General features: G+C 33.4%; 3 protein-coding genes across 3 annotated transcripts; 2 read left to right on the forward strand and 1 right to left on the reverse strand.

Annotated features, from left to right (window-relative positions):
* Window positions 1–642: 642 nt before the first annotated feature.
* Window positions 643–4,661, reverse strand: LOC123657562 (6-pyruvoyl tetrahydrobiopterin synthase). The gene is made up of 4 exons (XM_045593089.1): window positions 4,476–4,661; window positions 3,945–4,024; window positions 1,655–1,800; window positions 643–1,304 (listed from the first exon to the last, which is right to left on the reverse strand). The coding sequence occupies exons 1-4, from the start codon at window positions 4,541–4,543 to the stop codon at window positions 1,104–1,106; spliced, it is 495 nt and encodes a 164-aa protein (XP_045449045.1). The 5' UTR covers window positions 4,544–4,661; the 3' UTR covers window positions 643–1,103.
* A 2,779-nt stretch (window positions 4,662–7,440) lies between these two features.
* Window positions 7,441–11,728, forward strand: LOC123670053 (electron transfer flavoprotein subunit alpha, mitochondrial). The gene is made up of 7 exons (XM_045603566.1): window positions 7,441–7,574; window positions 7,684–7,824; window positions 7,909–8,173; window positions 8,682–8,897; window positions 9,208–9,359; window positions 10,243–10,353; window positions 11,534–11,728. The coding sequence occupies exons 1-7, from the start codon at window positions 7,530–7,532 to the stop codon at window positions 11,597–11,599; spliced, it is 996 nt and encodes a 331-aa protein (XP_045459522.1). The 5' UTR covers window positions 7,441–7,529; the 3' UTR covers window positions 11,600–11,728.
* Window positions 11,729–14,703: 2,975 nt separating this feature from the next.
* Window positions 14,704–15,444, forward strand: LOC123654100 (fork head domain-containing protein FD4-like). Its single transcript, XM_045590064.1, has one exon. The coding sequence runs from the start codon at window positions 14,704–14,706 to the stop codon at window positions 15,442–15,444; it is 741 nt and encodes a 246-aa protein (XP_045446020.1).
* Window positions 15,445–24,799: the final 9,355 nt, after the last annotated feature.

Raw genomic sequence — 24,799 nt, forward strand, 5'->3', positions numbered from 1 at the left:
AAAAAAAAAAATTAGTGTATTTTTAAATGTGATTTTTTGTATTACTTTAAATAGAATTGTATTTGCAAATTATGTTAGAACTAATAATTGGAAAAACTTATTTATTCACAAATAATATTTTATTATTTTTTTAACAACACATTTGTTTGAATATAATTCGACTAAAGAGTTTGTACAAACTTATACTTTATGTTATATTTAAGCATAGCAAAATTTAGTTAAGTTATGTTTTCTATATATTTTTATCATGAAAAAGTTCTTATTAATCTTTATAAATAGTCAACAGATTATGAATACATTCTATGTAATTTTCAGTATAATTTATCAAATACAAATATCGTCACACATATTGTTTTGTTTAAGGTAGAAATTATTCTTTTAGTATAAATAATAAAATATATTAACGGATATGTTGTTTTATAAAAACCAGTCTGTGACGAGTGAGATGTATCCTGCGATGGATTTAAAATTAATAAAAACTTAGTGTATATTTAAACTAAAAAATGTTTTCATACTTTAACAAACACTTGAATATAATAATAATAATAATAATATAATAATAATAATTTTATTTCAGACAAAGTCCATACAATTAAACAGCAGAATACAAACATAATTAAGAAACAGAGAAAGAAATCAAAATAAAACATAGGAAATGAAATTTATTTTATATCATAAAAATTTTTAAGAAGTTTTTATGTGCAATTTTACAATAAACTGATTATACCGGGACTGGTAGTGTGTTTCTTAGCTATTGTATTTCTAGATATTTAAAGTAAAAGATTAGAATCCAGTGTATAGGTGATAGTATTTTTTAGGATTAAATGTTTTAATTTGCTACTCTTATGGCTCTGGGTTTGTAAAAATATAATTCTGAAAAAATAAAATACCTTTTTTATTATTTTTAACTACTCTTTTATAAAATTATAATTAACAGTAACTAATTCATAGTTGTCATGACTTTCACTTATTCCTAAAAATAAAAATTTATGAAAGTTGTCAAGGAATGTTGTCAAATATAAAAATTACATTGATATAAAAATATCAGATCAAAATAAATTCAATTAGGGTCAAAGAATGATTTTTTAAAAATTGAATGTAAATCAGTCTGAGTCAGAGGAGACATCATGGTGATTTGATTGCAGACAGTCAAATTTCTTTCTTCGATATGTAGAGCCGCCACGATAGACAACGTGATTCTTCTCAGTTTCTAATATTTTAACTTCATGCAACAACTGTGGTTTATCCATAATTTTTTGTAGTTGATCCCAAATAAATATTGCTAAGTTCTCTGTTGTGCTCACCTGTAAAGGAATAGCATATGTGACTCAAACCTTTTGGTACTTATTGGTTTTCACAGAACCTTCTTAAAAAACAGACTTTTTATGAAGTATTATTTACAATCAAAACGGGAGATCTCGATATGCATTTAATCAGAGAAGCTTTTGCTTCTTTTCACTTCAGCCGATTGCAGTCCACACCTGACCATAAGTTTCAAGTTTGAACCAAATATCCCAGTTGTATGTAATCATCATGCAACCTCCTCCAGCTATCTTGCGCAGATCATAAATCCAGCGAGCTTGAGGACACCCAAAACTGCGTGTGCCGGACATAAACTTTGTCACTGTATAATACTAAAACATCATTTTCTTACCACAGCTTTGAAATAAGGTACATCTTGGTCTAAATTCTTATGGTCGAGTGGGTCCATAATCGCCTGCTGCATGTACTGTTTTAGATCATGTACATTCATCACCATCCCTGTCTGGGGGTCGACTGGTCCTTTTACTGTTACCAATACTAGAAAAAATAAACAATGATCTAATTTGTGCGATTTTATTTTTGTGTTACCCACACATTAGGAACAACAAACATTTTTTAACATCATATCATCAGTTACGGGTTTCTGTAAAGAACTCACTATAGACGGCGCCACGGTCGCTTAGTCCAAATATACAATCATAATATCAAAAATTTCGATCTAACAGGTACATCGTTCCATAGCTTAATTGGCTAGAGCACCGATACGGTCAGTCGGAGATGCAGGTTCGATTCCCGCTAGAACGGTCGATTTTTGATATGATATTAAAAAATGTTTAAACAATGATTTTTTCATGCAACTTAGACATAACACTTGGTATATTTATATTATAAAGAATTATTATTAACAGTACAAATAGGAGAGATCATGGAACGAAATTATGCCAATGAACGGTGTAATTTTGAGGTTAGCTCTATGGGATTTCTTTTATTTTCAAGAATGGTGCATTACCTTGTGCGAGTGGTATGGGGGGTTGAGGGGGCCTCCTCCACCCTTTGCCCTTAAATTGTGCCAAACAATTATAAATTCCAACCTAATTTCTTTTATAGTGAATAAAAAAATTTCTGATTTGATGAGTATTAATTAATAAATATTCCATATAAACAAATAAGAATTTGATGGTGAAAAAAAAAAAAAAAACTTCATAATCTTTTATTTGGATACCATCCTAATTATTTCAAAGGCTAAGATCTAGATTAGGTAAAACCGAATTTCGGGACCGTGGGGGGATGGGGGGGGAGAGGATGGGAAACGCTACCCCTGGTACCACTGTCACACCTCGGAACCCCATGGTTATGGAGATATCCATGGTTAAAGTTTTGAGGTTAGAAGAAGAATTTCGAAAGTTAGAGGAACGCTTGGCTCCGGCGCTACGGGAAGTGCAGCCCTTGCGTGCGAAAGCACGCTCACTCATGCTCCGTACAAAAAAAAACCGAATTATGGGGTTTTTGGGTGTGGAGGGTGGAGGGTGTAGGGGAATCTATACAAGGTAACACTGTCATACCTCAAAACCCCATGGTTATGGAGATATCCATGGTTAAAGTTTTGAGGTTAGAAGAAGAATTTAAAGCTATTATAATACCTTTGAGCTCGTAGTGTTTGCATTGTGTGACAAATCGACACTTTTAAACAAAATAACGCGTCAGACATAATATTCTAATAAAATTAGTAACATTGCGTGCTAGAATATAGGTTTAGAAATTCGAAAAATACCCAAAACCGAATCGGAGCACCCCACTGTCCATGTGGTCTTGGTCTGTCCTACCCCTAGAGTGTTTTTTTTGTGCCGCGGAGGCGCGAAGGGAGGGCAGCCCTCGCCCGCCGTGCGAAAGCGCGCGAACGAATGCGTAGAGGAGCGGAACGGGACCATGCGGAACGGAGCATGAGTGAGCGTGCTTTCGCACGCAAGGGCGGAAGGGCTGCACTTCCCGTAGCGCCGGAGCCAAGCGTTCCTCTAACTTTCAAAATTCTTCTTCTAACCCCAAAACTTTAACCATGGATATCTCCATAACCATGTGGTTCCGAGGTGTGACAGTGGTACCAGGGGTAGCGTTCCCCACCCTCTCCCCCCCCATCCCCCCACGGTCCCGAAATTCGGTTTTACCTAATCTAAAGCTTTACCATTTCAAATACTGTTAACAACAGCAGGCAAAACAGGCCCTAAATATTTTATAAGTTTTGAAAGACATGATTTACAGTAATAATGGAACGCAAGTTATATTAGTTGGAATGTTTAAGAGGGTATATAGAGAATAAAAAGTGTGCACGAAAGTAGCATAAATTCTTTTTTAATTTATGTTAAATTCTTTTTTCCTTATATTTTTAAAAATATTCTATTTTGTTCCCATAAATAACTGCTAAATATTAAATATAGAAATTAATAAAATAATTTTACAAAAAAACTTACCAACATAATTGTGACCATGTCCATTTATATTAGTTGGAATGTTTAAGAGGGTATATAGAGAATAAAAAGTGTGCACGAAAGTACCATAAATTCTTTTTTAATTTATGTTAAATTCTTTTTTCCTTATATTTTTAAAAATATTCTATTTTGTTCCCATAAATAACTGCTAAATATTAAATATAGAAATTAATAAAATAATTTTACAAAAAAACTTACCAACATAATTGTGTCCATGTCCATTAGGGTTATTACATTTGCCATACAACTTTAGGTTTTCTTCATCGCTTAGAAATGGACTGAAAATAATCATTACAGTTAAATATTTATTAATATTTCATAAAAGTGTAAAAGTAGTGTAATAATTAAATTTTCATCTTTATAATTAATTAATTGATATTACAACAACCCTTTAATATAAATTACTTGTTGTATTCGATTTTTTAATTTTCAGTTTAATTTTTATTAAGTCGTTTTTAATTGGAGTCATCTGAATAGTGTTGTCGTCATTACAGTTAAAGTTCACCTATCTTTGTAAATATAACTTATTACTTAACTATTAAAAATGATAAAATAATAAGAACTGATAACCCTTTTACCAATTATGGTTATCTATCATTTGCAACAAATTAAGACCATAAACAATTTAACAGACAATTTGATTAGCGATATAAAATAAATTTGTCTTTTTTCTTTTAGGAATTAGAATGATAATATTCATTTCTAAGTGTTTCTGAAGTTTGTATTTACCTATGCAGTCTATGGCAGGAACTAAAAGTTTCACGACGTGTAATCGAAACAATAGGTAGATTTGCCATTTTAAACGAAATTTTACTTCCACTTAGAATAAGGTAAAATTATAAAAACAATCTCGACTTATTAGCAAGCGAAATAGTACCGGACCGTGGAACAACTGTTCAAGTTCAACTTCAAATAAAAAAATGACATTTAGACACTTCGAAAGTGACTTATACTTATAAACTTCAGTAATCAGTGGCTACGTTCCACTTAAGGCCCGCAACACCCTCGACCACGACCGCAGAAATTGTCATTTCATTGTCGTAAAAACTGCGGGCGTTGAAGGCGAATTTTAAAGGTGGCAACGCATATTTGAGTTTTGTGAATAAAATTTAATTCAACATGGGTTCCCGTGAAACTATTGTTGCAGCTTTGACGAAACAAATGGGAGATAATGACTTAGAAAGTTCATAAAGTTCTAATGACATTTACAATTTGTCATTGACAGTTGTTTTTTTGGCAAAAGACCACATAGGGCGCGTCTTACCTAAGGCCCACAACACTATCGATCACGATCGCTGAAATCGCTGTTCCGCTAACTTAAAAAACATTACGGGCGTTGTGGGTGAATTTTATAAGTGGAATGCATATTTGGGAGTTGTCAAGTGTCAGGTGTCAGCCTGCAATAAGGCGGCATGGTAAAAAACATGCAGTTGTGGGGGTTGTGAGTGAATATTTCGCATGGATTGGGGTAAAACTTAATTCAATATGGATTTCCGGGAATTTATCATTGCGTTTTTGCAGAATCGAATGAGAGATAACATTCACAATTTTTACATTGACAGTTCTTTTTTTTAACTTCTCGCTACGTTTTGAAAAAAGCCAACAGTGATCTGCAATATTTTGTGGGCAAAGTGGGCGCGATGTAGTCACGAACAATGACTTCATCTATGAAGTTGAGCTATTGCTCGGGACGACCATGGGCCTTAGTTTGAACAATACAGAGGGGTTTTTTTCGGAATGTTTGTTACTGTTGTGCCTACTGGCCTTCACAGCGTCACCGGTGTGAGTGGTCGGATGCTATAGAAACCGGCTGCGAAGGAAGGTGTGAGCTCTTTTAGAGAGCTCGGGGGAGACGCTTATCCTAATGTTGTCTCTCCTAGCGAGATAGCACCTCGGCTTAGAACGTCGTCGGAATGGAGGAGGCGCTATGTGGAGCGCTGTGATGAATTAGCGATACTGAGAGTGCTACGATCACGATCTTTTACACAGGTCGGGGAACTAAAGTGGTGGGGGTTCGTCGGCTTAGTGGTTTACAGCCACCAGAAGCATGAGGATCATTTGGTATGCTTTGAAACGAAGACAGAATAACATTCTGTCTCTTTTTCTATCACACGTCACGCATTTATGTCTTGCAATATAACCAATTACAATGAAGCATCACTCAAATCTCAATATAACCAATTACAATGAAGCGTCACTCAACTGGTATGCGCAGTGCGCACTGCACCACGTAACCGCACCCAGTGATAGCAGTGATCTACAGTGATCCTGGACCGAATGAAAAGTTATATACTAATCTCTCGTGATTGAAATTGGGCTTAGTTTCCTGACCTGTATATAGGGTTTGGAATACCGTTAAAAATTCGGTATCGTTAATTTGTCAAGGTCGGCATAACGTTATTTTTGGAGTAACGATACTTTAGATAACGTTATTTTTCACACATTTTACCGTTATACTTTTTACCGGTAAAAACTCATTTAACGTTATTTTTAACGTTACTTATCTATACTGTTACTGTTAATTGCTACTGTTAACGTTATAGGTAACGAAATTATTACGCTCGTATAATGTATGAAAGAGACAGATTAGATTTGTAATTTTCTTTATGGGTTTTTGAATTATTACAGAATACGCCATATAATGTTTGTTTAGTGTGCACATATGTGATCTATTTTTAAAACAATGATCGAAACTATGATGGAATATGAAATGAGCTGTTCCTTGTGTATTATTATTTTTAACAAACTTGAAAAAAAATAAGATATTTTCAATTCGATTGAATTTTTTGTAATGTGTGTTACTTCATAATTTACTTTTATTGGGTGGACCGATTTCGATAATTCTTTTTTTAATCAATAGGTGGTGCTTGTTACATAGTCCCATTTAGATTTGATCAAGTACTTTTCGAGTTATATCTAATAATGCGAATTTACATGACAATTTTTTCGTCTATAAACGTTATTTTACTTGTCAATGTAGTTGAAGTTGGTTTTTTCTTTCGTTAGCGAATAAACACAATTTTATTTCTTATATTTCAATATCTCTGAATAAGTTGTTTTAATGAGCAACTGAATTTCAGTACAATAATAATAATCTATTGATGAAAAAATTATACAGGTATTTTTTCATTGATGGTCGTGCCTACTTTTATTTATTTTTGTTTGATCGCACAATTATAATCAAATCTAATGCCACGCGCTGTTGCCGCTCTTATCAATCCGCATTGAGCGGCGCGGGGAGTTCAGCACGTCGAGTCGAAGATTTTCTGCACAGAGCGGCAACGTCATAGAGGTATCGATAAAAATTTCGTTAATTCGTGATATTAGAGGTAACGTTATCAGTATCGTTAAAATTCTATTTAACGGTAAAATTTAACGTTAAAAACGTTTTCGTTACCGAATTACCGTTAAAAGTTTTAACGGTAAAAAAGGTATGTATATAGACCGTGATTACAATCGTTGCGGGCATTTAGTGGATCGCACTTATGTGTAACCCAAAATACCCACAGATGATAAAAAATACCTAGTTGCAAAATTAAAACTTGAAAAGTATTTTTTGTTATTGAATTGAATTTTATTGTAAGAAATGTAATAAGAATTGAATATTAATATTGAAACTTAAAGCATTTTGTGATTTTGTCTTTAAAGAGTTTTTATTTTTTTTAACAAATTTCAGTACTTGAAACACCTAGCTGACTGTGTGGACTTGGACTTTGGCATTATTAGATATTTTAACCTTTTTGTAAATAGTTTTATAAGTTAAATAATCTCTCTAGAGGTTTAATGAAAATGTTTTCCCCGTGTACGAGGCAGTTTCTGTCTACCCAGGTTTGTTTATACACTATAACACTTTTACGTATACTATTTATTGTAGACATATTTTGTGTACATTTAAATATAACAATTTAATTATTAATATGTAACCTTTTTGTTTTAGCTGCGGCGATTACAGAGTACATTAATTGTAGCCGAACACAACAATGAAGCTTTAAGCGCTGTAACACAAAATACATTAAGTGCTGCTAAGAAAATAGGCGGGGAAGTATCTGTGTTGGTAGCTGGTACCAAATGTGGCCCAGTAAGTGTTATCTTGTTAGAAATAGGTAATTGGCTACATTTTTTTTATTAAACAAATAAACCTGATTTTTGTTTTGGTTTAAAGGTTGCAGAGGCAGTAGCAAAGGCTAATGGCGTCTCAAAGATCTTAGTTGCTGAAAGTGATGCCTTCAAGGGCTTCACAGCTGAATCTCTAACTCCTCTTATATTAGCCACACAGAAACAATTCAACTTTACTCATATCTTGGCACCAGCCACCGCATTTGGCAAGGCCTTGCTTCCACGGGTGGCAGCTAAGCTTGATGTGTCGCCTATCACAGATATCATTGGTGTTAAAGATGCCAATACATTTATTAGAACCATATATGCAGGTAATAAAACTGTAATACTTGGAATTCAGCCTGTAACATCTCACTGCTATGCATAGGACTTTGTTTAAAAAGTTTTTACAAAGTCATTCCATATTCAAATTTAATTTATAATCATACTAGCTATGCGCCGCGGTCGCCTGCGTTATTTTGAGGAAAAAAAGGCTATTCAACAAGAATAATGTTTCAATTTAAAGATATTTTTGAAATTGAGTTCCTGGATTAGCTTATTTAAAGAAACAGTCATACTTTTCTACTTTATAATGTTAGTATATACAAACCAATCTCTATGTTATATGTATATAATTTTTTATATAAATTTTTCATGTTAAATTAACTGAGGTTATCTTACAGTTGTTATCTTATCAGTTGTTTATAATAAGGAGTTATATATCTCTCAAGTATAATAACATTACTTTTTTTTATTTGTTACAACAGATGATAAAAAAATAAGTAAATGTTAATTATTATAAAAACCGTTACTTAAGAATTTTATATTTTTAATTTATAGGTAATGCTGTCCTTACTTTAGAGGCTAAAGACCCTATAAAAGTTATTACAGTCAGAGGTACAGCATTCCCTCCTGAACCCCTAGAAGGTGGCTCCGCTCCTGTAGAAAAGGCTCCAGAAGGTGACTACAAGACCGACTTGGTTGAATTTGTGTCACAAGAGCTTACAAAATCTGACCGCCCTGAGTTGACTAGCGCTAAGAATATTGTTTCTGGAGGTAAGCACATCTTCTAACATTAATGTAGCATTTGAAATATAACATTTTTATATAGATATGACAACTTTAGCTACCTTTTTTCTGTATTTAATATAATAATATACAATTAATTGATTATATCTATTATATAAGTTAGTTAATTAGTATCAATCAAAATAGTAAATTATTTAAAACATAGTTGGTATTCATACAAACGCTTATTAAATTACAAATTTAAATTGGTTTTTCACTATTCTAGACATGTATGGTAAGAGTTTAAGTGAAATAAATTATAAAATTTTAAATGTGTATTAAATATGTTTATTTACAGGTCGTGGTCTGAAGTCAGGAGACAACTTCAAATTGTTGTATGATCTTGCTGATAAGCTTAATGCTGCAGTGGGTGCATCTCGCGCCGCAGTTGATGCAGGCTTCGTACCTAATGACTTGCAGATTGGTCAGACTGGCAAAATTGTTGCTCCTGTGAGTAATATTTAAAAAAAATTTAAAGTTAATTAATTTACTTATTTTGAATGACGCCGCGTTGGCGCAACGGTCACAGCCATGGATCGTACCCGTTGTGCTGGCGGTTGCGGGATCCCCGCACATGACAAACATTTGTATTGGCTATACAGGTGTTTGCCGTGGTCTGGGTGTTTGTGCAGTCCTTGTGGGTCTCCCCACCGTGCCTTGGAGAGCACGTTAAGCCGTCGGTCCCGGTTGTTATCATATACACCTGATAGCGATCGTTACTCACAGTAGGGAATATATCCGCCAACCCGCATTGGAGCAGCGTGGTGGATTAAGCTCTGATCCTTCTCCTACATGGGGAAAGAGGCCTATGCCCAACAGTGGGATATTACAGGCTGAAGCGTAATTCACTTATTTTAAATTATATTTCAAATCAAGCTTCTAGAAATAAACATTATGTAATCAGCACTTCAATGCTAATATAAAAATTATGATTAGAAAAGATTTGATTGTAATTAATAAATATTAATAACATAAATATTTGAAGTTTAATAATTCACTATCAGCAAGAATAGCAGAAGTTATATAATAATTATATGAGAATACGGATGTAGAATAGTAACCACAAATGTGAACGCAGGAAAAAAAAAACTATGAGGAAAGGGGACATTTAAAATTATTATAGCGCAATATACATTTTTATTGATTAAAAATGTAAAAACAATTCCACATAATATAAAGAATAGGTGTATGCAGGTAATTAACACCATTATTGCAGTACTTATAGTAAAATAGCTTAATAAAGTTTTCCTATAATTGCGATATATTTGTACAGAAATAGTAGTTATAGAAGTTTAACAAGTATTGATTATAAACATTATAAATATTTGTACAGGATCTATACATTGCTGTGGGAATCAGTGGTGCTATCCAGCATCTCGCTGGTATGAAGGACTCTAAGACCATTGTCGCTATCAACAAGGACCCGGAAGCACCTATTTTCCAGGTAAATATGTTTTCTAAGACTTACCTTTAGTTATATTTTTATTTCATTTGTCACCTTAATTAAACATTATCGTGTTGGTCGCATGTGATATATAGAAAATCAATATTTCATGTAACAAAATATGAGAAGGTAATTTTACTCAACATTGTAACCAATTTAATTCCTTTCTAACCAAGTCTAATATAATGTAAATTCATTTACAGCCTATGTTGTATAGTTGTGGAAAAAGTGTACTTGTCGAGTTAGAAAAATTACCTGACATATAATACCATTGGGTAAAGCTTTAGATTAGGAAAAACCGAATTTCGGGACCGTGGGAGGAGGGGGGGGGGAACGCTACCCCTGGTACCACTATCACACCTCAGAACCCCATGGTTATGGAGATATCCATGGTTAAAGTTTTGAGGTTAGAAGAAGAATTTCGTAGCTTTCACACATTATTTTCACATTTCACACGCGTTTTTTCAAATTAATCTACCACCTTTAAAGTTAGAGGAACGCTCCCTCCGCGCCTCCGCGGCAAAAAAAAACACTCTAGGGGTAGGACAAACCAAGACCACTTGGACAGTGGGGTGCTCCGATTCGGTTTTGGGTATTTTTCGAATTTCTAAACCTATATTCTAGCACGCAATGTTACTAATTTTATTAGAATACTAGCTGACCTGGCGAACTTTGTACCGCCTTCTTTATTTTTTTCTTAAATATAATAATTAATATATCAAAATAAAATATAGCCTATCTTTCAAGTTGGATCGAACTGCACATGGTGTGCGAATTTTATTATAATCGGTTAAGTGGTTTAGGAGTCCATTGAGGACAAACATTGTGACACGAGATTTATATATATTAAGATTATGTCTGACGCGTTATTTTGTTTAAAAGTGTCGATTTGTCACACAATGCAAACAGTACGAGCTCAAAGGTATTATAATAGCTTTAAATTCTTCTTCTAACCTCAAAACTTTAACCATGGATATCTCCATAACCATGGGGTTTTGAGGTGTGACAGTGTTACCTTGTATAGATTCCCCTACACCCTCCGCCCTCCACACCCAAAAACCCCATAATTCGATTTTTCTAATTCGGTTTTTCCTAGTCTAGATCTTAGCCTACCATTGAATTATTAAATATTAAATTTAATCCAAGAAAAGAGTTTTTATAAGATATTTTTCCTTTTCAGGTATCAGATTTGGGCTTAGTAGCAGATTTGTTCAAGGCAGTTCCCGAGTTAACTTCTAAATTGTAAACTACAATTAATAACAGATGCATAACTTTTAGACAACTTTTATATTCCAAATTTTTTTAAATAAAGCCAGTCTTTATACATTTGTTAATCATTTAAAATGATTTACTGTAAATAAATATTATATTTATATTTAGTATAGTTTTATTAACCTACAGTTTGTTATAATAGGTGATAACGTAACGTATTCTATTATTAAAATAAAATTATGTCTACTTGATTGATTGATTGGTTTAATGGCTTTCAGTTGTGCCAGTGGAGCACGACTGATTGCACCAATGTCACGTAGAGTGGAGAACACACGAAGGAGACTGATCGATGTGTTGAGAAAACAGTTTCAATTTAATTTTGAAAACAGGCAAAATAGTCCGACTATCATTATTACATCTTACCTTAAAACAACAAACATTTAATGCTGAACTAAGACTACAGCTGTTAGTAACTAAACTATTACAAATAAATTACACTAGGACAGACACATGATTTATTTACAATTTAATTTAATTTATTTCAAAATATTTACACAAAAATATGCAGTAAGGACTAAACACCATCATTAAAGAACATTGAACATTTATAGGACAGGGAATATCACGGGGAAGGATTTCATATATAGGACAGAAGTTCGGGATAGAAAAAGAGTATGTGGGAAACTGTGCCTTCTTCAAGATGTCTCAAGATGTCTTCTACTAGATGTGATCCAGCGGCTGCCATCTATGACAAGATAATTGAGTATTCTAGCAAAAGAAAAAACCGACTTTAATTACATCGACAAGTAATACAACGTAAGTAGGCGAAAAAAATTAACAAACGCCCTAGTCGTCACTACGATTTTCGATACATACATATATACATATAATCACGCCGCTTTCTCGTAGGGGTAAGCAGAGACCACTTCTTTCCACTTGCTACGATCTTTACATACTTCTTTCGCTTCGTCCACTTTCATTATTCCCATCATATAATATATGATGGGAATAATGAAAGTATGTTCTTCGGTTTAGGGTACTCTTGACCTGGCCTTTTTTCAAGACGTCCCTTATTTGGTCTCGGAACGTCCGCCTTTTTTTTATAGATGAGGAAATGCATTTACGCACTAACCCCGCCACACGAATGTGACGGAAGTGTGGAACTCCCGACGTGAGGTGCAATGCCAGACTATCCACTAAAACCCACATCTTTTTTCTGCCGGCACCTTAGTGGGGACGCCATGGGATCGCTTTCGCACACTACCACGACGCCCCCTCGGTGATGGCCTTTCGGCCCCGTCGGAAGGGACGCTCAACCTTTCCAAGTCCATCCCTCCGCTGTCTGAAGGAGGGAGACGAGGTCCAGGAGCTGCCCCACCGCCTGAGTCTGCGCGACCGTGAGGTCCAGCCCTTCCTCGGCCACCGGGCCGCACCTAGCAGCCCCTCAGAAACTGCAGGGCGCTCAGCGCTATCCGGCGGCATGCGCTTGTGCGCCTTAGAGCGGGCGAGCGAACCCGCCCACCCCGTCCGCCGCGTGGGGGAAGGAAAACCCGACCCCCCACGTCTCCGCACTTTCTCAGCGTCACACACACCGCCGCACCTCCGTGCCAACACACCTGCGCTCACAAGTCCACTCTGAGAACCAGAGTAGTACCCGGAGCGCATCGTCTGGTTTTGGTCCGCGGGGGTCCCAAGACCACACCAGATGCGGCGGTTAAACCGCGAGTGGCATCCCCTATCCGCCACCTGGGGACGCGCCCAGTAGAAGTCCAGCAACTCCTCCCCTTGGGGCCTAGGTCCTAGACTTAAGTCTGGGCCCAGGCTCCAAGGGCCTGGGTCGGAATGTCCGCCTAGGTCTACCCCTTCCAACCCTTCCATTCACACTCGCCTTATACACTTTTTTCGTCAATCGATGAGAAAAGTGTATAAGGCGACTTCTTTTGTTAGTTCTAATTATATTCCATAATTATATTTTAATGGTTCTTAATCTCGTACATGTACCTCTTATTTATTTCTATAACTGTTCCTTTTAGGGTGTGTAAGAAATCTCATATATGCACGTATGCAGGGATACGTAAGCACAACTTTATACGTGAATTTCAATGACAAATATTTTTATACAATTCTGTACATATACATACTAATAAATAGTAAAAAAAAATATTTCATGCTTAGTAATGAAGAAGTATATCGTAAAGAAACCTTTAAATACAAATTTTGAAATCGAAAAAAAGAGTGTTTTAAAAATAGATGAGTTCGTTTAATCGTTTATCATGATTGGTACATTACAATTGGCTTAGTATATACCGAGTAAAATTTGAATCTTTATATTACTAACATTATGTGAGAATAAGGTTTTATTTAGTTAGAGAATACAATAATCTTTCTTTTAACGAGAACACCTACTAAATATTTATGCCTTTTTGGAGGTATTAGTTTTTTTTTTCTTCAGGTTAGGAAATCAAATGGTATGTATAAATGTCGATGGGTTAACGTTGTAGTCTATTATAACTAGTTATTGCGCCAGCGGTCGCGGGTTCAGTCTCAAATTCCAAATACTTAATCAACTTTAATTCTATTGGTGGTTTTTGGTTTGTCCCGTTTATCAATGTAAAATATTTTATTTATGCATAGATTTTTTATATTGTTATGGATTAGTGTGATTATAGAATATTTTGTTGGGTTAAGGACTATAATATAAAAAAAATCATTTTGCTATTCGATACTAGGTGGCGCCTTGTAACAATTATTTTCTGTAAGTACAAATTATTGAGAACTATTAAAATAATAAGTAGGTAATTAAATAAATCGTATTTTATTTTATGGTTTTCCAATTTTCATAATAATTAAAACAAGAAAAAATATGTTTGTCAGTAATTTATCCTAAAATCTTTTGAAACTTATAGAACGAGGTGCTTAAGCATAAAACCAACAGGAGGTAGGTAAGTGTGTAGTCAATCATGTTCGTAATGATATGTAACAGAGCAGTGAGACGCGGTTTGCTTGTGAACTGGTATCCTCGTTATCATGTTATTTGCCGTAATAAGCGTAGGTTGCGAGCAGGGCGGGGACTCCACAAGTCCCTCCCGCCAGTGCCCCGCCTGGCGGCGCCGCGCGCGACCGCTCGCACTGACCAACATGCCGCGGCCGTCGCGCGATTCCTACAGCGATCAGAAGCCACCCTACTCGTACATATCTCTTACTGCCATGGCGATATGGAGCTCGCCGGAACGGATGCTGACGTTGTCTGAGATATACAGGTTCATCACTGATCGGTTCCCTTATTACCGATACAATACGCAGCGCTGGCAGAACTCGTTGCGACACAATCTCTCCTTCAACGACTGCTTTGTGAAAGTGCCTCGGAATCCTGACCGACCTGGAAAAGGAGCGTATTGGACCCTGCATCCACAAGCCTTTGATATGTTCGAGAATGGTTCGCTGCTTCGCCGTCGTAAGCGCTTTACGTTACACAAAAGAGAGAAGGGCAACTTGAAGACTGAATTGGCAGCGTTATTAAGTTTTAATCATCAATTTCTAGCGTGTCAGAATGAAATACCAACGACTCAATTAAAGGACTTAGCAAAGTATAAGGATTCTTCAAAATGCAGTGCTGAAAGTAAGCCCCGAAAATCTTTTACTATAGACAGTATACTAAGAAGTGATATTGGAACGGAAAGTAGTGGTGTTAATAGCGTTCAAAGTTCAAGCGGTAGTGCTACCACTGTTTACCCACCAGACTTGATGGCTATTGCTGCTATGGTATGGCAGTCTTCTGTATCTTATCAGTTAACTATGTACGCTCCATTTAATATTCCATTTCAAGATTACAGTGATTTGCAAAAACTATTTTACATCCAGTTATTGCAGCAACAGTAATAATTATATTAGTAATTTCGCATTAAACATCGACAATTTGTTACTTATGTTACCTAGTGTTAGAAAAAAAGTATTTGTAAAATGTATCTTAATAAGTACTTAGTTACTATTAGGTATTAGCAATAGGTAGAGATAAAAAATTAAAATACTATAATTGTTAAGTTCTTATCGTAGGTACTTTAATTGCCTTTTATAATTGTTTACGTAATTTAAGACCCGCTATGATATAAGCACAAATGATTTTAAATATTTAAAATCAATGTAATACATAAAGGTTGAAATAATAGACTTGACTATATTTTTATTACATAGTATATAAAGATGAGATACTTAATAAATGTTTTAATTATAAAAAAATATCTGCAATAATATCTGTGTGATTTCATTAAAAAAAAATTATTGTACCTATGTCTACACTGTAAAAATTGTTACTCTACTTTTATAGTACACAGTATTCTTATGTATCTATAGGTATACTGTTTTATAGTGTAATATTTTAAAATATTAAAACATTAAAATGTAGCCAATTTCTTTAGATTTAATCTGTGATAAGCCCTCTTACATTTTTCCTTCAAAGGGGATGATAATATGTTCGTGTACCGTGACGATTCGATTGCCGTTCAGGGGCGAATATTATATTATTAATGTTCCACGGGTTAAAGTTTTAAAAGTAATTAATACATGGTTGAATTGAGAACGTTTTACCTCCGGGGGGGAGTTAAGCACCTTTGATGAAAAATTAACTGCTTTGTCAACAATTACTATACTATACTTGATGAGAACACTTGTTGTAATCGTTAGCTTTTTTACCGACGATTATTTATTGTAATGTGCATAACACGTTTCATCTTTTGTGTAATTGCAGAATGCCTGTAATTATCGTAAATGCCGAGTTGCCATTAAAATTCCGTATTATTAATGAATATATATATAATAATAGATATAGTAGGACAATATGCTAAAAAAATTATAGATATTAAATACACTTTAACTAAATAGCTTCATGAATTGACCGCTTATTTATTTGTTAAAAAATTGAAATAGGTTTTGTAAATGAGAAACCTATAGATTATAATTGTGTTTGCAGGCAAACGAAAAAAAATCGACTTCAATTATGTATATCGACAAGTAATACAACGTAGGTAGACGAGAAAATAGTCAAGTAAATACGCATTATCAAAGATTACTCCAAAAGTTGTAATCAGATCTCGATGAAATTTAAATGTGACCACATGATAAACACCGGCTTTCGATTAAATTAAAAATCATTAAAATCGGTACACCCAGTAAAATGTTATGCGGATTTTCGAGAGTTTCCCTCGATCTCTCTGGGATTCCATCATCAGATCCTGGTTTTCTTATCATGGTACCAAACTAGGGATATCTCCTTTCCAAAAAAAAAGAATTATCAAAATCGGTTTACAAACGACGGAGTTATCCCCGAACATACATAAAAAAATATCGAATCGTCGAATTGATTAACCTCCTCCTTTTTTGAAGTCGGTTAAAAAAGTCATAAAAAAGCCTAAATAAAAATTTAACAAAATTACATTTAAAAACGTATTTTTTAATGTAAGTAAGGTCTATAGTGGCTCAATCTATTAATAAAACTAATAAAAAAAATATTTTAATTATAAATTAATGTAATTTATTTTTTATAAAATTATTTCATAATTATTACGGAAAATTAGTTATTATTATTAATTACACCAGTATACTTCATTAATTATTATAAACAAAAACTGCCACTATTTTTATTGTTGTAGATATACCTACTTAATAATTTCAGCAAGTTCAATTTTATTTCAGCTTTATGTCGTCAAGGCTAAATTAGATCATATGGTTTTAAATTTAAAAATCTCACAGTTACCTACTTGAAAATATTTTTTTATTTAATACATAACAAACGCAATTTATGTTTACGTACATTTAAAAATTAAACCAAATTATTTTTGAATGATTCGATAATGCGCTGTGAATTAAAACATCAGTCAGTCAGTCAGTTCAGGCTATTGCAGTCCTCTGTTTGACATAGGCCTCCCCAAGTTCGCGCCAGACATCCCGGTTTTCCGCAATCCTGATCCGGCCTACAACGGCAATCTTACGTAGATCGGTGGTCCAGCGGGCCCGAAGACGTTCCACAATGCGTTTGACAACACGTGGTCTCCCTTCCAGGATAACTCTGCTCCAACAGCCATCGGTCATGCGACACAGGTGACCAGCCCACTGTCACTTCAACTTATTAATTCTGTGGGCTGTATCAGTTACCTGCTTTCGTTCTCTCGCGGATTGTCTAATTAAATCTAATAAGTAGTTAATTATAATAGATAATTAATAGATAGTCTAATTAAATCGTACCGGATGAAATTTTTATAAAAATGACACTAAAAACTATTTTCAATAAACAACAAACAATTGTGACACGTAGCATTGCAATTCGTCAATCAAAATTGGTGTTTTACTGTAAAAAATTAAACTGAATTCAGATTAAAAATAAATCAACGTTAACAATCATTAGAGTTATATGGAATATCGTATTTTTAACGTATTGACAAAGACTAATAAAAAACAGGAACAATGATTTTTTTAACGTTCCGGTTATTTTGGTTTCGATAAAAAAATGTTTTCTCCGTTTGAAATCTGTGACTTTCACAGAATAAACTACTAAATGCGAAATTAGTTGTTCTTTATTTGGTATTGGCATTATGATTTGTAAGAGTTTAAATGATTTGATACATAACGCTAGTAAACGTTAAATTGTACAGATTTAATTGTACAGAATTTTCGGCTAGATAATAATTACTAAAAGATACATAATAGGTATCAATAGTAGTGTATAATAGGAAAAAGATTATAGTTTCTCTGTTAGTTTCCGATACATCTAATCAGGTATTTATGCCGTGATAAATATGTAGGCATACCTACTTATTATTTACTGGTCAAACCTGATTTGAGGTCAAACTAAATATTTTATTAAATATTTTATTCTAGGCCGAATCGATGATTAATGTACGCCTTATAAGTATTTTTAATATTACACTTCACTTTCATCATATATGGTATTTTTTGTGCAAAAATAAATTTAAACCATATTTTTTAATTTACTAATTTATAAACTAACTAGCTTCTGCCCGCGACTTCGTTCGCGTGGACGACGCTCCTATTAGTCTTAGCGTCATGATATATAGCCTATAGCCTTCCTTAATAAATGGGCTATCTAACATTGAAAGAATTTTTCAAATCGGACTAGTAGTTTCTGAGATTAGCGCGTTCAAGCAAACAAAAAAACAAAACTTCGGCTTTATAATATTAGTATAGATGTCAATGATTCTATACTATAAAGTTATAACTTATTATTTTATGTTTTCTTTTTTATATCTTTTTTAACCGACTTCAAAAAAGGAGGAAGTTACTCAATTCGATCGTATATATATACCTATATATATATATATATATATATATATATATATATATATATATATATATATATATATATATGTCGACGCAAAAACACTCAACATTATCTTTTATATTAGATTTTAAGGTTTATTACTTATGTCTACTTAATAATGATAATTGATTATAACCTATGTTATTACCAATGAAATAGGTAAGCTTCATTTTTAAACCTAAATCGAATAATTTATGAATTGAGTTTGTCAACATTTGTTATTACTTCCTTAGAAGTTTCGAACATTCAAAAAGTTAACTTTAAATTACAAAGTTAGGTTGAAAATTAATTATAAATCAAATCTTTAATTTGCAAAATACATTCAAAATTTAATCATTAATAATTCTTTAAGTTGATTTTTAATAGTTGCTTTTTGAATGTTCATTGGAGATTGTTTTGAACGATGAGTGATAAAAACCACGTGTAATTTTATAAAATGATTTGCGTTTATAAGTGTTTAAATAATCTTTTAAAATTATTTCACGAATTACTGTAACGAAATATTCGTATTAAAACCATTAATTAAAAACTATTGTAAAGAAGCAACATGGTGGGAGGCCACCATGTTGTTGAGACACTTTTCACGCGACGTCTGCTGAGGACGGTAGTTTGGTGAGTGCTTTTTAAATAATTGCTATCTGAATTATTTTACTGTGCTATTGGAATTATTGTTGCTTTTGTTTAAAAGTTAAATTAAGGGTAGACTTAAGATTTTTGTTAAATTTATAAATTAAGTAAAGTGATAATTATAAAACGAAAGTTAAAAAACAGATTGTATTGTAAGTGTATAGTTGTTTCATTTCATTGTCTGCTGATTATGAGTGACGTGAATAATGGTGACGTCAGCAATGCTGACGTCACACTTTCTAAAAACTTAAACAATAGTAATAATCCGTCATATATATATATATATATATATATATATATATATATATATATATATATATATATATATATATATATATATATATATAAGGAAGGGAGAGATATCCCAAGTGTAAAAACCAGGATCTGATGATGAAATCCCAGAGAAATCGAGGGAAGCCCTCGAAAATCGAATTTTTTCGTCTACTTACATTGTAATTATTACTTGTCGGTGTAATTGAAGTCGGTTTTTTTCGTGTGCGAGCAAACACAATTATTATTAATATTGTAAGCAAAATCACTAATTTATTATTTTCTCTATGTCTTTGTTAAGTCATGTTTTCTTACAAATTTCGTAGTATTCCTATACTTTGTTTGATTGGGTAAGGTAATTTGTAATTAAATAAAGACTAAATATTACTAATGCTTTATGATTACCTTGCTGATTTATTTGTGTAAAGTCAGTGCTTTAGCAGTGATGCGTATTAAAACAGACAGAGATTCCTAAAATTGATAGTAATGTGTAGGTATAATTAGTATTTTAGGTAGGCACAAGTTTTACGTAAATTTTGTGTTGTTTTTGCTTACGTAAAATTTGTGTAATATTTAGATACATATTATATTTTTACTATGCGTTAAGATTTATAAAACATTTCTATAACTAACATATTCTGAAATCAAAAAATCAAAATCAAAAACAGCTTTATTCAAATAGGCCCCAAGAGCACTTTCGAATCCTCATTTTATAAATTTAAACTTCAAAAATAAATTTTTGTAAAAGAAAAGCTACCACCGATTCTTTTTTGAAAAATAATATATAAACTGTGGTTTAGTACAAAATTAGTAACATGTTACATAAAATAATACAGCGTCACTAATTCCACACATCTTTACCAACTATGTAATCCTGCACCGAATAATAAGCTTTATCTATTATTATTTTTTAAATTTATGTTGAGACAACTCCAAAATTATTTTTGGGATTTTATTATACTTGCGAATACCATAACCCAGAAAGGAGACATTTACTTTGCGCAGTCGGAAACTTAGAGTTACAATTTTATTATTCCTTCTCGTGTTTACAATGCGTTTTTTACTATTTATTTCAAAATAATGAATATTCTGGTGAATATACATAATATTGTTACAAATATATTGCGATGCAATTGTTAATATGTCTACCTTTTGAAAAACATCTCGTAGGGAGACTCGAGCTCCAAGATCGTAAATGCCGCGAATAGCCCTTTTTTGCATGATAAATAAATATAATCCTACAGATAAAAAATATATTAAATTTTAAAGCAGTGGAATAGCGGAGGGGCCATGGCCCCGAGCGGCACACGAAAGAGGAGCAATAAACTCACTACGATTTTTTCAATTGACAAAAAAATTTAAATCCAAAAATCCAAATCGCGACCGCAATGTTACCTGTTATGAAAACGCAAAAGTGCGAAAGATGGCGAAGGTCCGAAAGGCGAGATAGTGAGAAGTACAGTGCCGAGTGCTGTCGAGTGCAGTAGCACTTTACGTTGTATTAATTAGGTATGAGTTGTAGTAATCAGATTTACAGTTTTAATTAATCACATATATTAATATTAAAATCAGGTAATAATCATTATGCTGATATACAGTATTTTCCTATAAAACTTATTTATAACAAATCGTGGATCAGACCTACCGTGGAAAACACGTTAAAAAAAGCCGGCCAAGTACGAGTCGGACTCGAGCACGAAGGGTTTCGTACCACTATCCATAAAAACGGCAAAAAAATCATGTCTGTTATATGAGAGCCCCCTTAAATATTTGTGTTAATTAAATTTATATTGTATTTTGTATTTTTTTTTCTGTATGTTTCATCAGAACTTTTGCCTGGGTGGAGCGATTTCGACAAATTTTCTTTTAATCGAAAGGTGGTATGTGCCAATTGGTCCCATTTAAATTTATTTGAGATCTAACAACTACTTTTCGAGCTATATTCTGTTTATAATTTTTGATACTGCATAATACTTTTCTTGTATAAAAACAGGCAAGACGAGAACATAATTTATAGACCTAAAGAGCAGTATAATACATACATATTGGACATTTTTATAAATTACAACATAATATTTGCAATAGAAATCTTAAATAAACAATTATTGTTCATTTTTTTATGTGAATGGTATTAGGAATGTTAACGTTTCCTCGTCGAATTGCATCTCTTGAAATCGGTTCTCACGGACACGCGCGCCGTCGTCGGGACAAAAACATGAACGGTAGCGCGTAATCAGTTGCGATTGTTGATCTATGTGTACAAGCGAGGACAGAACTAATTTAAGGCGTAAAGTTTTCAAACACAAAAAAAACTGAACAATATCAGTTTGAGGACGTTAATTTCAGGAATTATTATCAATTCAATTTGTACAATTATTATTTTATTTTATTAGGAGAGAAACAACGTAAACAACAAGTTAAAATTCTTGATCTCACAGTTCAATTACACGTAATTAAAATTATCTTTAATTCTCTTTAAAAAAGATTTATTTAACTTCGAGGTTCCAATAACTTCTTTTGCTGTTAGGTCTCAAAACAATGAATAAACGCTTAATAATCGTGAGCGCTAGTAGGATGAAATCCTCTTGGGGGTCCGGAAATGCACAAAATTCAAACACACATAACTCTAACTGGTGCACCTTAGTCTGGTAATACAATACTGTCTATGAGCAGTTAATATTTAAAAGAAATTTGATTCTCTTGAATCAAAAAAGTCCAGTAAGAGGTTTATAAGACAAGGTCCTTATTGAAACTATTAAAAAGCTTCGACGTTTTATGTTGTCTAATTTAAAATCTAGAATTAATCGTGCTTATAGCGAGATGTTTGATTTTTATTACTAAAATGAACTATATTACTAACATATTATAAGAATACAAAAACATTAACCAATATATCTAATTGTAAGCCTACCTAAGTTCAGGTGAAACCATGATGCGCAGCTATAGTTCCTTAAGTTGTTATAATATATATGAGTCTAGCTCAATTTCCGTGGTTGGTTGGACTTTGGCAGTGTTAGTGATGCCGACAATAATTAACTACTAATATACATTCTACATATTATTTTATTCATTAACATATCGAAGTAAAATATGTCTCTTTTATTCAAATTGTATTGCAGCATTTAGATTTTTGATGAGATCATTGATGATTTTTTTTTCAAATTTTAAATTGGGTTTTAGTGCGTTATGTAAAACTATTAATACATTTATCAAATTATATTTACTTTAATCGAATTCATATGTTTTTAAATAAATCAAACTGAATTATTTATGTATGATGGTCACTAGTGAAAGACTGAATACCTTTGATAGGTAGGTTTGTGTGTGATTTAATTTGCTAAGTTATAATTATTTTAATTTTTGAAGTAAAACTTTTCTACGCATGCCTGACTTGGAGAGTAAGCTGGTGAATGCGTGATGAGAGCCTTACGAAAAGTGTGATCGGGCGAGGCGAACGGAGCAAGAGAGAGAGATGGGTGCGAGGACACATTTTCTTTCTCTCTTTCTCTCATAGCCAGTTACATTTCGTATATCTAATACACAGTGCAGGCCTATTGCTAAAGAAGTTTTACTTCAGTCGTGTGGTCTAAAGCACACTCGTTTTTTATATTATTAATTAGACGTCATTAATCATAAATCGATCTAAGTCTAGGAGCACTATATTTTTAATTATCATCATCATCATCATCACAGCAGCCTTTCGCAGTTCACTACTAGACATAGGCCTTCACAAGTTCACGCCAAAAATGACTTAAACTAATGTGTTTTGCCTATAGTCACCACGTTGGGCAGGCGGGTTGGTGACCGCAGGGCTTTGTCTCACCGAAGACGCTGCTGCCCGTCTTCGGCCTGTGTATTTCAAAGCCAGCAGTTGGATGGTTACCCCGCCATCGGTCGGCTTTTTAAGTTCCAAGGTAGTAGTGGAACTGTGTTATCTCTTAGTCGCCTCTTACGACACCCACGGAAAGAGAGGGGGTGGCTTTATTCTTTGATGGCGTAACCACACAGCATATATTTTTAATAAGAAATGTTAATAAGTGTTAAAATTTTCAGTTTAAGCTTCAAGTCATCTTCAGTTGTGGGACGTTGAAAGGTTTTTCCTGATCAGTTAAGATTGTATTAACAAAGTCTGATTCAACTTCCATATACGATAAACTAACAGCATATTCTTAGACGTAGTGATAATATTTTGTATGTTAAAACTTTACAGTAAGTTAAACTAATTTTATTTAAAAAAACTTTCGACGTGCATACCAATACCACAGTTAAAGTACATATAAGAAGATCGTCATATAAAAACATGTAATGTAATTTTTTAATAACACATTTCGTTAATTTATTTTAGTTCCTGTTTTGCCACTATGTGGACTTAATAGTACCGGATTGGTACCGATCGGCTCAGTGTCCGTGCGTGACTGATCCACTCAACATCGAATTCACGGCAAGTCAAATGTTTAATTTGATCTATAAATCACGCTATTAAAAACGTTTCAAGGGTGTCATCGCGGCACAAATTTCATTGGAAACGTGACCGCTCTCTGTGTGGTCGCCACTCGCCACTATAGCGGCGCTCTCGGTGCGCGGTGGCACCGTACCTCCGTACACAGAACACAAAACACACACACACCTGTAACTTTATATAAATAGTATTAAAGACGTTGGAGTACGTTGACTTTTGTTTACTTTTTTACGCGATTTATATTCTTAAAGCATAGTCGGTAAAGCTCATAGTGCCTTAAAAATTAAATTAGTCGCTTACATATAATACGAATGAATAGACAGTAGAACAAATTCGTTTTAATGGAAAGAAATTAAATCAGTTGTAATAGTTTTTTGTATACTATTGGGAAGTGTTAAAATCAGATTATAGGAATAGAAGTGTATATTAAAAATTGAGCAGGATTATTTTATAAATACAAAATAGATTACGTGTAAAGAGAGATTTGTTAAAGTCTAAAATTGCTCAAATAATAATAGAATTTAATTAACGTTAAATACGAGTTTTAA

The sequence above is a fragment of the Melitaea cinxia genome, chromosome 1 (assembly GCF_905220565.1).
Source record: "Melitaea cinxia chromosome 1, ilMelCinx1.1, whole genome shotgun sequence".
Taxonomy (NCBI): Eukaryota; Metazoa; Arthropoda; class Insecta; order Lepidoptera; family Nymphalidae; genus Melitaea; species Melitaea cinxia.

Excerpts from the sequence above, each read along its gene's own strand:
- LOC123654100 (XM_045590064.1), top strand. The coding sequence starts at position 14,704 with ATGCCGCGGCCGTCGCGCGATTCCTACAGCGATCAGAAGCCACCCTAC.
- LOC123657562 (XM_045593089.1), bottom strand. The coding sequence starts at position 4,543 with ATGGCAAATCTACCTATTGTTTCGATTACACGTCGTGAAACTTTTAGT. Across the intron at positions 4,025-4,475 it reads TCCTGCCATAGACTGCATAG|TCCATTTCTAAGCGATGAAG; the intron begins GTAAATACAAAC and ends GATTATTTTCAG. Across the intron at positions 1,801-3,944 it reads ACATGGACACAATTATGTTG|TATTGGTAACAGTAAAAGGA; the intron begins GTAAGTTTTTTT and ends TATTTTTTCTAG.
- LOC123670053 (XM_045603566.1), top strand. The coding sequence starts at position 7,530 with ATGAAAATGTTTTCCCCGTGTACGAGGCAGTTTCTGTCTACCCAG. Across the intron at positions 7,575-7,683 it reads GGCAGTTTCTGTCTACCCAG|CTGCGGCGATTACAGAGTAC; the intron begins GTTTGTTTATAC and ends TTTTTGTTTTAG. Across the intron at positions 7,825-7,908 it reads CTGGTACCAAATGTGGCCCA|GTTGCAGAGGCAGTAGCAAA; the intron begins GTAAGTGTTATC and ends TTTGGTTTAAAG.